The sequence below is a fragment of the Dermacentor andersoni genome, chromosome 5 (genome assembly GCF_023375885.2).
Source record: "Dermacentor andersoni chromosome 5, qqDerAnde1_hic_scaffold, whole genome shotgun sequence".
NCBI classification, from domain to species: Eukaryota; Metazoa; Arthropoda; class Arachnida; order Ixodida; family Ixodidae; genus Dermacentor; species Dermacentor andersoni.
In genome coordinates this window covers 144,389,096-144,409,340 of record NC_092818.1, presented here as the reverse complement: position 1 = coordinate 144,409,340, position 20,245 = coordinate 144,389,096, and the positions used below count along the sequence as shown (strand labels likewise).

Below are 20,245 nucleotides of genomic sequence, written 5' to 3'. Positions count from 1 at the left end.
GAGGCGACGGTTCAAAGCAAATGGCGATCCTCCAGCGCTCACATCGTCGCGCAAATCGCCGCTGTCTCGTTCAAAAGAGCTGGAAAAGCTCCCCGTGTCGTTAGATGTCCTCAGCTTCGCTTTTTTGGCATTAATTGGCACCACGTTTACAAGGTGTTTAGCACACGTTCTGCGTGTTTAGATTTCGGTAGTGTTGGATCTGACGTGAATGAGTGAGTGAAACAACTTTATTTGGTCCACAATAGACGCTAGTAAACTCAACGTCACCTGGCTAGACCCACTCGGGGACCATCAGGTGAAACCTGACGGCCCTCTCACGGGCCCTCTGGACTGCCAGCATTTACGACAGAAACAATCCTCGATGATTATCTAAGTCAATGCGATGCATTTCTCCATTGCACGAGGCGCAAAGTCCGAACGAACTCACGTCCTGCCGGGGAAACGCTCGCTCAGGGCCGCCACTGGCGCGAGCCGCGACACCCGGTCGCAGTCACCGCGACACATTGAGCTTTCACAAAGTGTTTTTGAAAGTACGCGTCCGCGTCCCGCAAGCGGCGGTGCCCCAATGAGCGCTTGCTTGATGGCTTGGCCTCAGCGGCCTGTTCGGCTGCCGTCCGCTTGGCGTGCCGCTGTTCTCCAGCGCAGCGCGTCGCTTCTCTTCTCGCCCGCGCTCCACGGCCGCGCGTATCTCGTCGGCCCGTCGCTTGGCCTCCTTCCTCGCCGCTTCGGTGCGCATCGCATACCTCTGTAGTCTCTGCAGAACATTTGCACTCTTACGCTTGATACTTTCGAAGGCCCAATGTTGTACCTGCAAGTAAAGGCCTGCGCGCAACATAGCGCAGCTATAGCTAAACCAAGCCACTTGTATACTTGTGCCACGCACGCCCGTGCCCGTGCCGGCGAGAGGAGCAAGGAGGCACGAAGCCAATAGAGAGAGTTAGCGTGTACGGTTTTACGGGGAACGCAAGCGGACTGGGCGTTTTGCCGGATGACCGGAGGCGCAAACGCGAACGGCCAGCACGGTGCAGCCACCTGGTCGCGCGGAGCTTTTGTCCAAGTGCAGTGCTATCGCAGCTAAACTTGATACGGAACATCACGACGACGACGACGAAAATTTGTCTGGAATGCCCGTATAATTGATCTCGCAATGATAAGCACAATCACGTTCAATCTGAAGATAAAGATCAGGCTCGAGGCTTTGCTAAACTCTTGTTGCACATAACGCACCTCGAATGCACGAAAAAAACGAAAAAATTCGTGGCATCGCTGCGACGTAATCAGTGCCGTTGTTTAGGCGCGAAGTGGAAGAAAATCCCGTCCGGCATCATTTCTTTTTTTTTGGATAGGAAGTTTTCCGCCGAACCAATGCCGAGTAAGTTCCGCAATAGTAATTCACTGGTCTTACATAAACCCTTACATTGATGAGCCTATGCAGCTCACACTAACAGTGAAGTGTGTACACCCTGAACTTGGTTGCAGCCGCTATTGTCCCGAAAGCTGAGGATCCATGACACTTGCGGCGTGAACAACCTGCACGGCATGCCCGGAATTCTGGCAGGAATCACGAGTGCCGTCATCGCCGCCAGCGCCACCGAGGATGAGTACAACTACAGGTACACGCGGTCGCAACGCATATAGCACACGCTGTATACACGCACTAAACAGTAACACTTATTCAGAAAGTATAGCGTTGAAAACGGACAGGCCGCAGTAACGAAAAGCGGACTTTTGAAATTGCAGCAAGGCCCCTTGGCGTTAATTGCTGTTGCCCATCCTTACATCAGCATGCTTTCACAAATTGGTTTCCAAGCTAACCTACTAAGTCCTATTAGCTAATCTGGCTACAAATACATCAATTGATGATTTAGGAATTTAGGACGACGTGTAAGGTAATCCTTGAAAGTGTCATAAAAATTCAGAATATGGTAACCAAAACAGTACCAACATCACAACGAGTAGTGAGAAGCATGAGCGTACAATCAAAACCGCAGAATGAAGGCCTCACAGTTGTAACTTTGCCTCCAATTGCATCTATACTGCACATGTATAACGGAGTGTATTAGCGAAAATAAAAACTGAATCAAAACTAAACCCGTTGCAGCTTGTACACGCTGTACCCGGCACGGGCGCCTCCGGAGAATTCGACCGAGCTGAGCCAGGTGCTTTACTACACGGTCGAGGTGGTGGCGGGAGAAGGGCGCACGGCGGGAACACAAGCGCTCTACCAGCTGGCCGCCATGGCGTGCACGCTCGCCATCGCCGTTGTCGGAGGCCTGCTCACAGGTCAGTGAAGTACCGATAGACTAGGCTTTAGATAGATAGATAGATAGATAGATAGATAGATAGATAGATAGATAGATAGATAGATAGATAGATAGATAGATAGATAGATAGATAGATAGATAGATAGATAGATAGATAGATAGATAGATAGATAGATAGATAGATAGATAGATAGATAGATAGATAGATAGATAGATAGATAGATAGATAGATAGATAGATAGATAGATAGATAGATAGATAGATAGATAGATAGATAGATAGATAGATAGATAGATAGATAGATAGATAGATAGATAGATAGATAGATAGATAGATAGATAGATAGATAGATAGATAGATAGATAGATAGATAGATAGATAGATAGATAGATAGATAGATAGATAGATAGATAGATAGATAGATAGATAGATAGATAGATAGATAGATAGATAGATAGATAGATAGATAGATAGATAGATAGATAGATAGATAGATAGATAGATAGATAGATAGATAGATAGATAGATAGATAGATAGATAGATAGATAGATAGATAGATAGATAGATAGATAGATAGATAGATAGATAGATAGATAGATAGATAGATAGATAGATAGATAGATAGATAGATAGATAGATTTAACAATGGAGCGTGAGCACAGATAAAATGTTAGCTATACGACAGCATAAAGGTTCTCCGCTGGAAGGAATGTCCACGGGTGCTATCTACGTCTCAGCAAGACCGCCTCATCGAGACAGGGCATGACAAAACAAAAGAAAATAGAGGCAAATTACATTAGATTAATGAAACTAGCATCATGACATGCATGTCGTTTCTCGAAGAAGAAATCCTCTTCTTAAACGGTCTCCTAAGTTCATAAGAAGTGTGGGAATAGGGATTTTTGAAACCGAATTGTATACGAATCGAGAACTGCCAGAAGCGAATCGAATTGGATCGAAGAGTTCTCCAATATTTGTCTAATAATGAATAGCAGTTATCACAATTTTCACATGCTAGTATACTTAAAGTTAGCAAGTTTCTTTCATTGAGGAGTAGGTTATTTACGATCGTTTATTAAAAGCATAAATGGAGAATTATGGAACAAACAAGTATTCCTTCGCACGCACAGGACTCTTCAGAGAGCGCGAAAGATCGCTGTATAGCCAATAAACTATGGCTACCTAGTATAGCCTGCTCCACTACGCAACTTCTCATGTTTCATATCTATACAACGCCCGCGGGGGAGAAAATCTATACCGCACTTTGGCTCCAACTCGATGATTCATGTTTCGAACATTCGCACAGCCCTAAAGTTCATATCATTATGTTCATGCAAAAGCTCTGTCATCTCCGTCCTTAGTGTGCCGCACCATTGCGTGCTCCGAAATGATTTTCACTGTTGTCACAACACGCGAGGTTCGTTCCTTCCGCAAAAAGCGCTACCGAAAGTGTGTGGTGGGCAGAAAATTTGCGCAACACGTGAAAACAGGCCTGACAGGCAAGCTCATTGTCCCCCACTGGGTCGACGCAGGGTTAGTGATGCGGCTTCCACTGCTGGACCCTCCTAAGGAGGACGAGCTTTTCGACGACTGTCCGTCGTGGGAAGTGGAGGCCGACACTGCCGGCGCCGATGAGGCCGCCTCCAGACCGCCTACCAAGGGCAACCAGATCGCCATGGTCGAACAGCAACCGGTAGGAACGTGTGCGATACTAACGTCGCGATTCCACTTTTAAAGCGCCGTGTACACTCCAGTGCATCATGCATGCTGAATTAGACACGTCTGCGACATGGAATTTCAAGGTCCAAATTCCAACCCGAGGGATAAGGTTAAACATGAGGAAAGGCCGCGGAAAAGAATGCAGGATTGAAGTGATCAAGAGTGGACGAACAAGGAATATCGCTGCAGCCATGTTTGGCAAGGCTACTTGCCCATACCTCAAAGTACGAAATAGCTTATATAGCGGTGTTTATGTGTACGTATGTATCTATACAGTCGCGAGCAAAAGTATGAGTCACCAGGTGGCCACGAAAAAAATTTTTTTTTCTTTGCAGCCTACGCAGTGGCGTAGCACAAAATTTAGTTCCGTAGGGGGACAACGGGGACGAGGAAAGATTGTTGGGGAAGAGGGAGTGTTGGGGTGCAAGATAAGCCACAAACTAACACTGACTAACTTTCGGTGGTGCGGGAGGTCGCCACCTGAACGGTGTTTCACCCCCTGGCTAGGCCACTGAGAGAACCAGTGCTTTCTAGAGAATTTATTTGAAGTGGCTGAGACGATATTTTCATGGGCTATAGCCTTACCTTATTTCAATTTCTTCGACAAAATTATTCTGCGCCTGTTCGTCCATTCATCGCGTAAATGAGCGTCCGCGCATGCGTGGGGAGTGATAGAAACGAAGAACCAGTGCTTTCTAGAGAACTTATTTGACGTGGCTGAGACGATATTTTCATGGGCTATAGCCTTACCTTTTTTTCAATTTTTTCGACAAAATTATTCTGCGCCCGTTCGTCTATTAATCGTGCAAATGGGCGTCAGCGCATGCGTGGGGAGTGAAAGAAAACAAAGAACCAGTGCTTTCTAGAGAATTTATTTGAAGTGGCTGAGACGATATTTTCATGGGCTATAGCCTTACCTTATTTCAATTTCTTCGACAAAATTATTCTGCGCCTGTTCGTCCATTCATCGCGTAAATGGGCGTCCGCGCATGCGTGGGGAGTGATAGAAACGAAGAACCAGTGCTTTCTATAGAACTTATTTCACGTGGCTGAGACGATATTTTCATGGGCTATAGCCTTACCTTTTTTTCAATTTTTTCGACAAAATTATTCTGCGTCCGTTCGTCTATTCATCGTGTAAATGGGCGTCAGCGCATGCGTGGGGAGTGAAAGAAAAACAAAGAACCAGTGCTTTCTAGAGAATTTATTTGGAGTGGCTGAGACGATATTTTCATGGGCTATAGCCTTACGTTTTTTTCAATTTTTTTCGACAAAATTATTCTGCGCCTGTTCGTCTATTCATCGCGTAAATGGGCGTCAGCGCATGCGTGGGGAGTGATAGAAACAAAGAACCAGTGCTTTCTGGAGAACTTATTTGACGTGGCTTAGACGATATTTTCATGGGCTATAGCCTTACGTTTTTTTCAATTTTTTCGACAAAATTATTCTGCGCCTGTTCGTCTATTCATCGTGTAAATGGGCGTCCGCGCATGCGTGGGGAGTGATATAAACGAAGAACCAGTTCTTTCTGGAGAACTTATTTGACGTGGCTGAGACGATATTTTCATGGGCTCTAGCCTTACCTTTTTTCAGTTTTTTCGACAAAATTATTCTGTGCCTTACCTTTTTTCAATTTTCTCGACAAAATTATTCTGCGCCTGTTCGTCTATTCATCGTGTAAATGGGCGTCAGCGCATGCGTGGGGAGTGAAAGAAAACAAAGAACCAGTGCTTTCTAGAGAATTTATTTGAAGTGGCTGAGACGATATTTTCATGGGCTATAGCCTTACCTTATTTCAATTTCTTCGACAAAATTATTCTGCGCCTGTTCGTCTATTCATCGCGTAAATGGGCGTCCGCGCATGCGTGGAGAGTGATAGAAACGAAGAACCAGTGCTTTCTAGAGAACTTATTTCACGTGGCTGAGACGATATTTTCATGGGCTATAGCCTTACCTTTTTTTCAATTTTTTCGCCAAAATTATTCTGCGCCTGTTCGTCTATTCGTCGCGTAAATGGGCGTCCGCGCATGCGTGGGGAGTGATAGAAACGAAGAACCAGTGCTTTCTAGAGAACTTATTTCACGTGGCTGAGACGATATTTTCATGGGCTATTATAGCCTTACCTTTTTTTCAATTTTTTCGCCAAAATTATTCTGCGCCTGTTCGTCTATTTGTCGCGTAAATGGGCGTCCGCGCATGCGTGGGGAGTGATAGAAACGAAGAACCAGTGCTTTCTAGAGAACTCATTTCACGTGGCTGAGACGATATTTTCATGGGCTACAGCCTTACCTTTTTTCAATTTTTTCGCCAAAATTATTCTGCGCCTGTTCGTCTATTCGTCGCGTAAATGGGCGTCCGCGCATGGGTGGGGAGTGATAGAAACGAAGAACCAGTGCTTTCTAGAGAACTTATTTCACGTGGCTGAGACGATATTTTCATGGGCTATAGCCTTAACTTTTTTCAATTTCTTTCGCTAAAATTATTCTGCGCCTGTTCGTCTATTCGTCGCGTAAATGGGCGTCCGCGCATGCGTGGGGAGTGATAGAAACGAAGAACCAGTGCTTTCTAGAGAACTTATTTCACGTGGCTGAGACGATATTTTCATGGGCTATAGCCTTACCTTTTTTCAATTTTTTCGACAAAATTATTCTGCGCCTGTTCGTCTATTCATCGCGTAAATGGGCGTCAGCGCATGCGTGGGGAGTGATATAAACAAAGAACCAGTGCTTTCTGGAGAACTTATTTCACGTGGCTGGGCTATAGCCTTAACTTTTTTCAATTTTTTCGCCAAAATTATTCTGCGCCTGTTCGTCTATTCGTCGCGTAAATGGGCGTCCGCGCATGCGTGGGGAGTGATAGAAACGAAGAACCAGTGCTTTCTAGAGAACTTATTTCACGTGGCTGAGACGATATTTTCATGGGCTATAGCCTTACCTTTTTTTCAATTTTTTCGTTAAAATTATTCTGCGCCTGTTCGTCTATTCGTCGCGTAAATGGGCGTCCGCGCATGCGTGGGGAGTGATAGAAACGAAGAACCAGTGCTTTCTAGAGAACTTATTTGACGTGGTTGAGACGATATTTTCATGGGCTACAGCCTTACCTTTTTTCAATTTTTTCGCCAAAATTATTCTGCGCCTGTTCGTCTATTCGTCGCGTAAATGGGCGTCCGCGCATGCGTGGGGAGTGATAGAAACGAAGAACCAGTGCTTTCTAGAGAACTTATTTCACGTGGCTGAGACGATATTTTCATGGGCTATAGCCTTACCTTTTTTCAATTTTTTCGACAAAATTATTCTGCGCCTGTTCGTCTATTCATCGCGTAAATGGGCGTCAGCGCATGCGTGGGGAGTGATATAAACAAAGAACCAGTGCTTTCTGGAGAACTTATTTCACGTGGCTGAGACGATATTTTCATGGGCTATAGCCTTAACTTTTTTCAATTTTTTCGCCAAAATTATTCTGCGCCTGTTCGTCTATTCGTCGCGTAAATGGGCGTCCGCGCATGCGTGGGGAGTGATAGAAACGAAGAACCAGTGCTTTCTAGAGAACTTATTTCACGTGGCTGAGACGATATTTTCATGGGCTATAGCCTTACCTTTTTTTCAATTTTTTCGTTAAAATTATTCTGCGCCTGTTCGTCTATTCGTCGCGTAAATGGGCGTCCGCGCATGCGTGGGGAGTGATAGAAACGAAGAACCAGTGCTTTCTAGAGAACTTATTTGACGTGGCTGAGACGATATTTTCATGGGCTACAGCCTTACCTTTTTTCAATTTTTTCGCCAAAATTATTCTGCGCCTGTTCGTCTATTCGTCGCGTAAATGGGCGTCCGCGCATGCGTGGGGAGTGATAGAAACGAAGAACCAGTGCTTTCTAGAGAACTTATTTCACGTGGCTGAGACGATATTTTCATGGGCTATAGCCTTACCTTTTTTTCAATTTTTTCGTTAAAATTATTCTGCTCCTGTTCGTCTATTCGTCGCGTAAATGGGCGTCCGCGCATGCGTGGGGAGTGATAAAAACGAAGAACCAGTGCTTTCTAGAGAACTTATTTCACGTGGCTGAGACGATATTTTCATGGGCTATAAGCCTTGCCTTTTTTTCAATTTTATCGGCAATATTATTCTGCGCCTGTTCGTCTATTCGTCGCGTAAATGGGCGTCCGCGCATGCGTGGGGAGTGATAGAAACGAAGAACCAGTGCTTTCTAGAGAACTTATTTCACGTGGCTGAGACGATATTTTCATGGGCTATAGCCTTACCTTTTTTTCAATTTTTTCGTTAAAATTATTCTGCGCCTGTTCGTCTATTCGTCGCGTAAATGGGCGTCCGCGCATGCGTGGGGAGTGATAGAAACGAAGAACCAGTGCTTTCTAGAGAACTTATTTGACGTGGCTGAGACGATATTCTCATGGGCTATAGCCTTACCTTTTTTCAATTTTTTCGCCAAAATTATTCTGCGCCTGTTCGTCTATTCGTCGCGTAAATGGGCGTCCGCGCATGCGTGGGGAGTGATAGAAACGAAGAACCAGTGCTTTCTAGAGAACTTATTTCACGTGGCTGAGACGATATTTTCATGGGCTATAGCCTTACCTTTTTTCAATTTTTTCGTTAAAATTATTCTGCGCCTGTTCGTCTATTCGTCGCGTAAATGGGCGTCCGCGCATGCGTGGGGAGTGATAGAAACGAAGAACCAGTGCTTTCTAGAGAACTTATTTGACGTGGCTGAGACGATATTTTCATGGGCTATAGCCTTACCTTTTTTTCAATTTTTTCGTTAAAATTATTCTGCTCCTGTTCGTCTATTCGTCGCGTAAATGGGCGTCCGCGCATGCGTGGGGAGTGATAAAAACGAAGAACCAGTGCTTTCTAGAGAACTTATTTCACGTGGCTGAGACGATATTTTCATGGGCTATAAGCCTTGCCTTTTTTTCAATTTTATCGGCAATATTATTCTGCGCCTGTTCGTCTATTCGTCGCGTAAATGGGCGTCCGCGCATGCGTGGGGAGTGATAGAAACGAAGAACCAGTGCTTTCTAGAGAACTTATTTCACGTGGCTGAGACGATATTTTCATGGGCTATAGCCTTACCTTTTTTTCAATTTTTTCGTTAAAATTATTCTGCGCCTGTTCGTCTATTCGTCGCGTAAATGGGCGTCCGCGCATGCGTGGGGAGTGATAGAAACGAAGAACCAGTGCTTTCTAGAGAACTTATTTGACGTGGCTGAGACGATATTCTCATGGGCTATAGCCTTACCTTTTTTCAATTTTTTCGCCAAAATTATTCTGCGCCTGTTCGTCTATTCGTCGCGTAAATGGGCGTCCGCGCATGCGTGGGGAGTGATAGAAACGAAGAACCAGTGCTTTCTAGAGAACTTATTTCACGTGGCTGAGACGATATTTTCATGGGCTATAGCCTTACCTTTTTTTCAATTTTTTCGTTAAAATTATTCTGCGCCTGTTCGTCTATTCGTCGCGTAAATGGGCGTCCGCGCATGCGTGGGGAGTGATAGAAACGAAGAACCAGTGCTTTCTAGAGAACTTATTTGACGTGGCTGAGACGATATTTTCATGGGCTACAGCCTTACCTTTTTTCAATTTTTTCGCCAAAATTATTCTGCGCCTGTTCGTCTATTCGTCGCGTAAATGGGCGTCCGCGCATGCGTGGGGAGTGATAGAAACGAAGAACCAGTGCTTTCTAGAGAACTTATTTCACGTGGCTGAGACGATATTTTCATGGGCTATAGCCTTACCTTTTTTTCAATTTTTTCGTTAAAATTATTCTGCTCCTGTTCGTCTATTCGTCGCGTAAATGGGCGTCCGCGCATGCGTGGGGAGTGATAAAAACGAAGAACCAGTGCTTTCTAGAGAACTTATTTCACGTGGCTGAGACGATATTTTCATGGGCTATAAGCCTTGCCTTTTTTTCAATTTTATCGGCAATATTATTCTGCGCCTGTTCGTCTATTCGTCGCGTAAATGGGCGTCCGCGCATGCGTGGGGAGTGATAGAAACGAAGAACCAGTGCTTTCTAGAGAACTTATTTCACGTGGCTGAGACGATATTTTCATGGGCTATAGCCTTACCTTTTTTTCAATTTTTTCGTTAAAATTATTCTGCGCCTGTTCGTCTATTCGTCGCGTAAATGGGCGTCCGCGCATGCGTGGGGAGTGATAGAAACGAAGAACCAGTGCTTTCTAGAGAACTTATTTGACGTGGCTGAGACGATATTCTCATGGGCTATAGCCTTACCTTTTTTCAATTTTTTCGTTAAAATTATTCTGCGCCTGTTCGTCTATTCGTCGCGTAAATGGGCGTCCGCGCATGCGTGGGGAGTGATAGAAACGAAGAACCAGTGCTATCTAGAGAACTTATTTCACGTGGCTGAGACGATATTTTCATGGGCTATAGCCTTACCTTTTTTCAATTTTTTCGTTAAAATTATTCTGCGCCTGTTCGTCTATTCGTCGCGTAAATGGGCGTCCGCGCATGCGTGGGGAGTGATAGAAACGAAGAACCAGTGCTTTCTAGAGAACTTATTTGACGTGGCTGAGACGATATTCTCATGGGCTATAGCCTTACCTTTTTTCAATTTTTTCGCCAAAATTATTCTGCGCCTGTTCGTCTATTCGTCGCGTAAATGGGCGTCCGCGCATGCGTGGGGAGTGACAGAAACGAAGAACCAGTGCTATCTAGAGAACTTATTTCACGTGGCTGAGACGATATTTTCATGGGCTATAGCCTTACCTTTTTTCAATTTTTTCGTTAAAATTATTCTGCGCCTGTTCGTCTATTCGTCGCGTAAATGGGCGTCCGCGCATGCGTGGGGAGTGATAGAAACGAAGAACCAGTGCTTTCTAGAGAACTTATTTGACGTGGCTGAGACGATATTTTCATGGGCTATAGCCTTACCTTTTTTTCAATTTTTTCGTTAAAATTATTCTGCTCCTGTTCGTCTATTCGTCGCGTAAATGGGCGTCCGCGCATGCGTGGGGAGTGATAAAAACGAAGAACCAGTGCTTTCTAGAGAACTTATTTCACGTGGCTGAGACGATATTTTCATGGGCTATAAGCCTTGCCTTTTTTTCAATTTTATCGGCAATATTATTCTGCGCCTGTTCGTCTATTCGTCGCGTAAATGGGCGTCCGCGCATGCGTGGGGAGTGATAGAAACGAAGAACCAGTGTTTTCTAGAGAACTTATTTCACGTGGCTGAGACGATATTTTCATGGGCTATAGCCTTACCTTTTTTTCAATTTTTTCGTTAAAATTATTCTGCGCCTGTTCGTCTATTCGTCGCGTAAATGGGCGTCCGCGCATGCGTGGGGAGTGATAGAAACGAAGAACCAGTGCTTTCTAGAGAACTTATTTGACGTGGCTGAGACGATATTCTCATGGGCTATAGCCTTACCTTTTTTCAATTTTTTCGCCAAAATTATTCTGCGCCTGTTCGTCTATTCGTCGCGTAAATGGGCGTCCGCGCATGCGTGGGGAGTGATAGAAACGAAGAACCAGTGCTTTCTAGAGAACTTATTTCACGTGGCTGAGACGATATTTTCATGGGCTATAGCCTTACCTTTTTTTCAATTTTTTCGCCAAAATTATTCTGCGCCTGTTCGTCTATTCGTCGCGTAAATGGGCGTCCGCGCATGCGTGGGGAGTGATAGAAACGAAGAACCAGTGCTTTCTAGAGAACTTATTTCACGTGGCTGAGACGATATTTTCATGGGCTATAGCCTTACCTTTTTTTCAATTTTTTCGTTAAAATTATTCTGCTCCTGTTCGTCTATTCGTCGCGTAAATGGGCGTCCGCGCATGCGTGGGGAGTGATAAAAACGAAGAACCAGTGCTTTCTAGAGAACTTATTTCACGTGGCTGAGACGATATTTTCATGGGCTATAAGCCTTGCCTTTTTTCAATTTTATCGGCAATATTATTCTGCGCCTGTTCGTCTATTCGTCGCGTAAATGGGCGTCCGCGCATGCGTGGGGAGTGATAGAAACGAAGAACCAGTGCTTTCTAGAGAACTTATTTCACGTGGCTGAGACGATATTTTCATGGGCTATAGCCTTACCTTTTTTTCAATTTTTTCGTTAAAATTATTCTGCGCCTGTTCGTCTATTCGTCGCGTAAATGGGCGTCCGCGCATGCGTGGGGAGTGATAGAAACGAAGAACCAGTGCTTTCTAGAGAACTTATTTGACGTGGCTGAGACGATATTTTCATGGGCTATAAGCCTTGCCTTTTTTTCAATTTTATCGGCAATATTATTCTGCGCCTGTTCGTCTATTCGTCGCGTAAATGGGCGTCCGCGCATGCGTGGGGAGTGATAGAAACGAAGAACCAGTGCTTTCTAGAGAACTTATTTCACGTGGCTGAGACGATATTTTCATGGGCTATAGCCTTACCTTTTTTTCAATTTTTTCGTTAAAATTATTCTGCGCCTGTTCGTCTATTCGTCGCGTAAATGGGCGTCCGCGCATGCGTGGGGAGTGATAGAAACGAAGAACCAGTGCTTTCTAGAGAACTTATTTCACGTGGCTGAGACGATATTTTCATGGGCTATAGCCTTAACTTTTTTCAATTTTTTCGCCAAAATTATTCTGCGCCTGTTCGTCTATTCGTCGCGTAAATGGGCGTCCGCGCATGCGTGGGGAGTGATAGAAACGAAGAACCAGTGCTTTCTAGAGAACTTATTTCACGTGGCTGAGACGATATTTTCATGGGCTATAGCCTTACCTTTTTTCAATTTTATCGCCAAAATTATTCTGCGCCTGTTCGTCTATTCGTCGCGTAAATGGGCGTCCGCGCATGCGTGGGGAGTGATATAAACAAAGAACCAGTGCTTACTGGAGAACTTATTTGACGTGGCTGAGACGATATTTTCATGGGCTATGGCCTTACCTTTTTTCAATTTTTTCGACAAAATTATTCTGCGCCTGTTCGTCTATTCATCGCGTAAATGGGCGTCAGCGCATGCGTGGGGAGTGATATAAACAAAGAACCAGTGCTTTCTGGAGAACTTATTTGACGTGGCTGAGACGATATTTTCATGAGCTATAGCCTTAACGTTTTTCAATTTTTTTCGCCAAAATTATTCTGCGCCTGTTCGTCTATTCGTCGCGTAAATGGGCGTCCGCGCATGCGTGGGGAGTGATAAAAACGAAGAACCAGTGCTTTCTAGAGAACTTATTTCACGTGGCTGAGACGATATTTTCATGGGCTATAGCCTTGCCTTTTTTTCAATTTTTTCGGCAATATTATTCTGCGCCTGTTCGTCTATTCGTCGCGTAAATGGGCGTCCGCGCATGCGTGGGGAGTGATAGAAACGAAGAACCAGTGCTTTCTAGAGAACTTATTTCACGTGGCTGAGACGATATTTTCATGGGCTATAGCCTTACCTTTTTTTCAATTTTTTCGTTAAAATTATTCTGCGCCTGTTCGTCTATTCGTCGCGTAAATGGGCGTCCGCGCATGCGTGGGGAGTGATAGAAATGAAGAACCAGTGCTTTCTAGAGAACTTATTTCACGTGGCTGAGACGATATTTTCATGGGCTATAGCCTTACCTCTTTTTTTCAATTTTTTCGCCAAAATTATTCTGCGCCTGTTCGTCTATTCATCGCGTAAATTGGCGTCCGCGCATGCGTGGGGAGTGATAGAAACGAAGAACCAGTGCTTTCTAGAGAACTTATTTCACGTGGCTGAGACGATATTTTCATGGGCTATAGCCTTAACTTTTTTCAATTTTTTCGCCAAAATTATTCTGCGCCTGTTCGTCTATTCGTCGCGTAAATGGGCGTCCGCGCATGCGTGGGGAGTGATAGAAACGAAGAACCAGTGCTTTCTAGAGAACTTATTTCACGTGGCTGAGACGATATTTTCATGGGCTATAGCCTTAACTTTTTTCAATTTTTTCGCCAAAATTATTCTGCGCCTGTTCGTCTATTCGTCGCGTAAATGGGCGTCCGCGCATGCGTGGGGAGTGATAGAAACGAAGAACCAGTGCTTTCTAGAGAACTTATTTCACGTGGCTGAGACGATATTTTCATGGGCTATAGCCTTAACTTTTTTCAATTTTTTCGCCAAAATTATTCTGCGCCTGTTCGTCTATTCGTCGCGTAAATGGGCGTCCGCGCATGCGTGGGGAGTGATAGAAACGAAGAACCAGTGCTTTCTAGAGAACTTATTTCACGTGGCTGAGACGATATTTTCATGGGCTATAGCCTTAACTTTTTTCAATTTTTTCGCCAAAATTATTCTGCGCCTGTTCGTCTATTCGTCGCGTAAATGGGCGTCCGCGCATGCGTGGGGAGTGATAGAAACGAAGAACCAGTGCTTTCTAGAGAACTTATTTCACGTGGCTGAGACGATATTTTCATGGGCTATAGCCTTACCTTTTTTTCAATTGTTTCGTTAAAATTATTCTGCGCCTGTTCGTCTATTCGTCGCGTAAATGGGCGTCCGCGCATGCGTGGGGAGTGATAGAAACGAAGAACCAGTGCTTTCTAGAGAACTTATTTCACGTGGCTGAGACGATATTCTCATGGGCTATAGCCTTACCTTTTTTCAATTTTTTCGCCAAAATTATTCTGCGCCTGTTCGTCTATTCATCGCGTAAATGGGCGTCCGCGCATGCGTGGGGAGTGATAGAAACGAAGAACCAGTGCTTTCTAGAGAACTTATTTCACGTGGCTGAGACGATATTTTCATGGGCTATAGCCTTAACTTTTTTCAATTTTTTTCGCCAAAATTATTCTGCGCCTGTTCGTCTATTCGTCGCGTAAATGGGCGTCCGCGCATGCGTGGGGAGTGATAGAAACGAAGAACCAGTGCTTTCTAGAGAACTTATTTCACGTGGCTGAGACGATATTTTCATGGGCTATAGCCTTAACTTTTTTCAATTTTTTTCGCCAAAATTATTCTGCGCCTGTTCGTCTATTCATCGCGTAAATGGGCGTCAGCGCATGCGTGGGGAGTGATATAAACAAAGAACCAGTGCTTTCTGGAGAACTTATTTGACGTGGCTGAGACGATATTTTCATGAGCTATAGCCTTAACGTTTTTCAATTTTTTTCGCCAAAATTATTCTGCGCCTGTTCGTCTATTCGTCGCGTAAATGGGCGTCCGCGCATGCGTGGGGAGTGATAAAAACGAAGAACCAGTGCTTTCTAGAGAACTTATTTCACGTGGCTGAGACGATATTTTCATGGGCTATAGCCTTGCCTTTTTTTCAATTTTTTCGGCAATATTATTCTGCGCCTGTTCGTCTATTCGTCGCGTAAATGGGCGTCCGCGCATGCGTGGGGAGTGATAGAAACGAAGAACCAGTGCTTTCTAGAGAACTTATTTCACGTGGCTGAGACGATATTTTCATGGGCTATAGCCTTACCTTTTTTTCAATTTTTTCGTTAAAATTATTCTGCGCCTGTTCGTCTATTCGTCGCGTAAATGGGCGTCCGCGCATGCGTGGGGAGTGATAGAAATGAAGAACCAGTGCTTTCTAGAGAACTTATTTCACGTGGCTGAGACGATATTTTCATGGGCTATAGCCTTACCTCTTTTTTTCAATTTTTTCGCCAAAATTATTCTGCGCCTGTTCGTCTATTCATCGCGTAAATTGGCGTCCGCGCATGCGTGGGGAGTGATAGAAACGAAGAACCAGTGCTTTCTAGAGAACTTATTTCACGTGGCTGAGACGATATTTTCATGGGCTATAGCCTTAACTTTTTTCAATTTTTTCGCCAAAATTATTCTGCGCCTGTTCGTCTATTCGTCGCGTAAATGGGCGTCCGCGCATGCGTGGGGAGTGATAGAAACGAAGAACCAGTGCTTTCTAGAGAACTTATTTCACGTGGCTGAGACGATATTTTCATGGGCTATAGCCTTAACTTTTTTCAATTTTTTCGCCAAAATTATTCTGCGCCTGTTCGTCTATTCGTCGCGTAAATGGGCGTCCGCGCATGCGTGGGGAGTGATAGAAACGAAGAACCAGTGCTTTCTAGAGAACTTATTTCACGTGGCTGAGACGATATTTTCATGGGCTATAGCCTTAACTTTTTTCAATTTTTTCGCCAAAATTATTCTGCGCCTGTTCGTCTATTCGTCGCGTAAATGGGCGTCCGCGCATGCGTGGGGAGTGATAGAAACGAAGAACCAGTGCTTTCTAGAGAACTTATTTCACGTGGCTGAGACGATATTTTCATGGGCTATAGCCTTAACTTTTTTCAATTTTTTCGCCAAAATTATTCTGCGCCTGTTCGTCTATTCGTCGCGTAAATGGGCGTCCGCGCATGCGTGGGGAGTGATAGAAACGAAGAACCAGTGCTTTCTAGAGAACTTATTTCACGTGGCTGAGACGATATTTTCATGGGCTATAGCCTTAACTTTTTTCAATTTTTTCGCCAAAATTATTCTGCGCCTGTTCGTCTATTCGTCGCGTAAATGGGCGTCCGCGCATGCGTGGGGAGTGATAGAAACGAAGAACCAGTGCTTTCTAGAGAACTTATTTCACGTGGCTGAGACGATATTTTCATGGGCTATAGCCTTAACTTTTTTCAATTTTTTCGCCAAAATTATTCTGCGCCTGTTCGTCTATTCGTCGCGTAAATGGGCGTCCGCGCATGCGTGGGGAGTGATAGAAACGAAGAACCAGTGCTTTCTAGAGAACTTATTTCACGTGGCTGAGACGATATTTTCATGGGCTATAGCCTTACCTTTTTTTCAATTGTTTCGTTAAAATTATTCTGCGCCTGTTCGTCTATTCGTCGCGTAAATGGGCGTCCGCGCATGCGTGGGGAGTGATAGAAACGAAGAACCAGTGCTTTCTAGAGAACTTATTTCACGTGGCTGAGACGATATTCTCATGGGCTATAGCCTTACCTTTTTTCAATTTTTTCGCCAAAATTATTCTGCGCCTGTTCGTCTATTCATCGCGTAAATGGGCGTCCGCGCATGCGTGGGGAGTGATAGAAACGAAGAACCAGTGCTTTCTAGAGAACTTATTTCACGTGGCTGAGACGATATTTTCATGGGCTATAGCCTTAACTTTTTTCAATTTTTTTCGCCAAAATTATTCTGCGCCTGTTCGTCTATTCGTCGCGTAAATGGGCGTCCGCGCATGCGTGGGGAGTGATAGAAACGAAGAACCAGTGCTTTCTAGAGAACTTATTTCACGTGGCTGAGACGATATTTTCATGGGCTATAGCCTTAACTTTTTTCAATTTTTTTCGCCAAAATTATTCTGCGCCTGTTCGTCTATTCATCGCGTAAATGGGCGTCAGCGCATGCGTGGGGAGTGATATAAACAAAGAACCAGTGCTTTCTGGAGAACTTATTTGACGTGGCTGAGACGATATTTTCATGAGCTATAGCCTTAACGTTTTTCAATTTTTTTCGCCAAAATTATTCTGCGCCTGTTCGTCTATTCGTCGCGTAAATGGGCGTCCGCGCATGCGTGGGGAGTGATAAAAACGAAGAACCAGTGCTTTCTAGAGAACTTATTTCACGTGGCTGAGACGATATTTTCATGGGCTATAGCCTTGCCTTTTTTTCAATTTTTTCGGCAATATTATTCTGCGCCTGTTCGTCTATTCGTCGCGTAAATGGGCGTCCGCGCATGCGTGGGGAGTGATAGAAACGAAGAACCAGTGCTTTCTAGAGAACTTATTTCACGTGGCTGAGACGATATTTTCATGGGCTATAGCCTTACCTTTTTTTCAATTTTTTCGTTAAAATTATTCTGCGCCTGTTCGTCTATTCGTCGCGTAAATGGGCGTCCGCGCATGCGTGGGGAGTGATAGAAATGAAGAACCAGTGCTTTCTAGAGAACTTATTTCACGTGGCTGAGACGATATTTTCATGGGCTATAGCCTTACCTCTTTTTTTCAATTTTTTCGCCAAAATTATTCTGCGCCTGTTCGTCTATTCATCGCGTAAATTGGCGTCCGCGCATGCGTGGGGAGTGATAGAAACGAAGAACCAGTGCTTTCTAGAGAACTTATTTCACGTGGCTGAGACGATATTTTCATGGGCTATAGCCTTAACTTTTTTCAATTTTTTCGCCAAAATTATTCTGCGCCTGTTCGTCTATTCGTCGCGTAAATGGGCGTCCGCGCATGCGTGGGGAGTGATAGAAACGAAGAACCAGTGCTTTCTAGAGAACTTATTTCACGTGGCTGAGACGATATTTTCATGGGCTATAGCCTTAACTTTTTTCAATTTTTTCGCCAAAATTATTCTGCGCCTGTTCGTCTATTCGTCGCGTAAATGGGCGTCCGCGCATGCGTGGGGAGTGATAGAAACGAAGAACCAGTGCTTTCTAGAGAACTTATTTCACGTGGCTGAGACGATATTTTCATGGGCTATAGCCTTAACTTTTTTCAATTTTTTCGCCAAAATTATTCTGCGCCTGTTCGTCTATTCGTCGCGTAAATGGGCGTCCGCGCATGCGTGGGGAGTGATAGAAACGAAGAACCAGTGCTTTCTAGAGAACTTATTTCACGTGGCTGAGACGATATTTTCATGGGCTATAGCCTTAACTTTTTTCAATTTTTTCGCCAAAATTATTCTGCGCCTGTTCGTCTATTCGTCGCGTAAATGGGCGTCCGCGCATGCGTGGGGAGTGATAGAAACGAAGAACCAGTGCTTTCTAGAGAACTTATTTCACGTGGCTGAGACGATATTTTCATGGGCTATAGCCTTACCTTTTTTTCAATTGTTTCGTTAAAATTATTCTGCGCCTGTTCGTCTATTCGTCGCGTAAATGGGCGTCCGCGCATGCGTGGGGAGTGATAGAAACGAAGAACCAGTGCTTTCTAGAGAACTTATTTCACGTGGCTGAGACGATATTCTCATGGGCTATAGCCTTACCTTTTTTCAATTTTTTCGCCAAAATTATTCTGCGCCTGTTCGTCTATTCATCGCGTAAATGGGCGTCCGCGCATGCGTGGGGAGTGATAGAAACGAAGAACCAGTGCTTTCTAGAGAACTTATTTCACGTGGCTGAGACGATATTTTCATGGGCTATAGCCTTAACTTTTTTCAATTTTTTTCGCCAAAATTATTCTGCGCCTGTTCGTCTATTCGTCGCGTAAATGGGCGTCCGCGCATGCGTGGGGAGTGATAGAAACGAAGAACCAGTGCTTTCTAGAGAACTTATTTCACGTGGCTGAGACGATATTTTCATGGGCTATAGCCTTAACTTTTTTCAATTTTTTTCGCCAAAATTATTCTGCGCCTGTTCGTCTATTCGTCGCGTAAATGGGCGTCCGCGCATGCGTGGGGAGTGATAGAAACGAAGAACCAGTGCTTTCTAGAGAACTTATTTCACGTGGCTGAGACGATATTTTCATGGGCTATAGCCTTAACTTTTTTCAATTTTTTTCGCCAAAATTATTCTGCGCCTGTTCGTCTATTCGTCGCGTAAATGGGCGTCCGCGCATGCGTGGGGAGTGATAAAAGCGAAGAACCAGTGCTTTCTAGAGAACTTATTTCACGTGGCTGAGACGATATTTTCATGGGCTATAGCCTTGCCTTTTTTTCAATTTTTTCGGCAATATTATTCTGCGCCTGTTCGTCTATTCGTCGCGTAAATGGGCGTCCGCGCATGCGTGGGGAGTGATAGAAACGAAGAACCAGTGCTTTCTAGAGAACTTATTTCACGTGGCTGAGACGATATTTTCATGGGCTATAGCCTTACCTTTTTTTCAATTATTTCGTTAAAATTATTCTGCGCCTGTTCGTCTATTCGTCGCGTAAATGGGCGTCCGCGCATGCGTGGGGAGTGATAGAAATGAAGAACCAGTGCTTTCTAGAGAACTTATTTCACGTGGCTGAGACGATATTCTCATGGGCTATAGCATTACCTTTTTTCAATTTTTTCGCCAAAATTATTCTGCGCCTGTTCGTCTATTCATCGCGTAAATGGGCGTCCGCGCATGCGTGGAGAGTGATAGAAACGAAGAACCAGTGCTTTCTAGAGAACTTATTTCACGTGGCTGAGACGATATTTTCATGGGCTATAGCCTTACCTTTTTTCAATTTTTTCGCCAAAATTATTCTGCGCCTGTTCGTCTATTCGTCGCGTAAATGGGCGTCCGCGCATGCGTGGGGAGTGATAGAAACGAAGAACCAGTGCTTTCTAGAGAACTTATTTCACGTGGCTGAGACGATATTTTCATGGGCTATAGCCTTAACTTTTTTCAATTTTTTTCGCCAAAATTATTCTGCGCCTGTTCGTCTATTCGTCGCGTAAATGGGCGTCCGC

The 20,245-nt window shown here is 44.4% G+C and overlaps 1 protein-coding gene across 1 annotated transcript in view; it reads left to right on the top strand.

Moving 5' to 3' along the window:
- LOC126531330 (ammonium transporter Rh type B-like) overlaps positions 1-20,245 on the top strand; it is a 77,316-nt gene that overhangs the window by 41,258 nt on the left and 15,813 nt on the right. Inside the window, exons 8-10 of the mRNA XM_050178829.2 lie at positions 1,480-1,613; positions 2,102-2,283; positions 3,798-3,958. Coding sequence (XP_050034786.1) covers positions 1,480-1,613; positions 2,102-2,283; positions 3,798-3,958 — 477 coding nt within the window. The remainder of the gene's footprint in view (positions 1-1,479; positions 1,614-2,101; positions 2,284-3,797; positions 3,959-20,245) is intronic.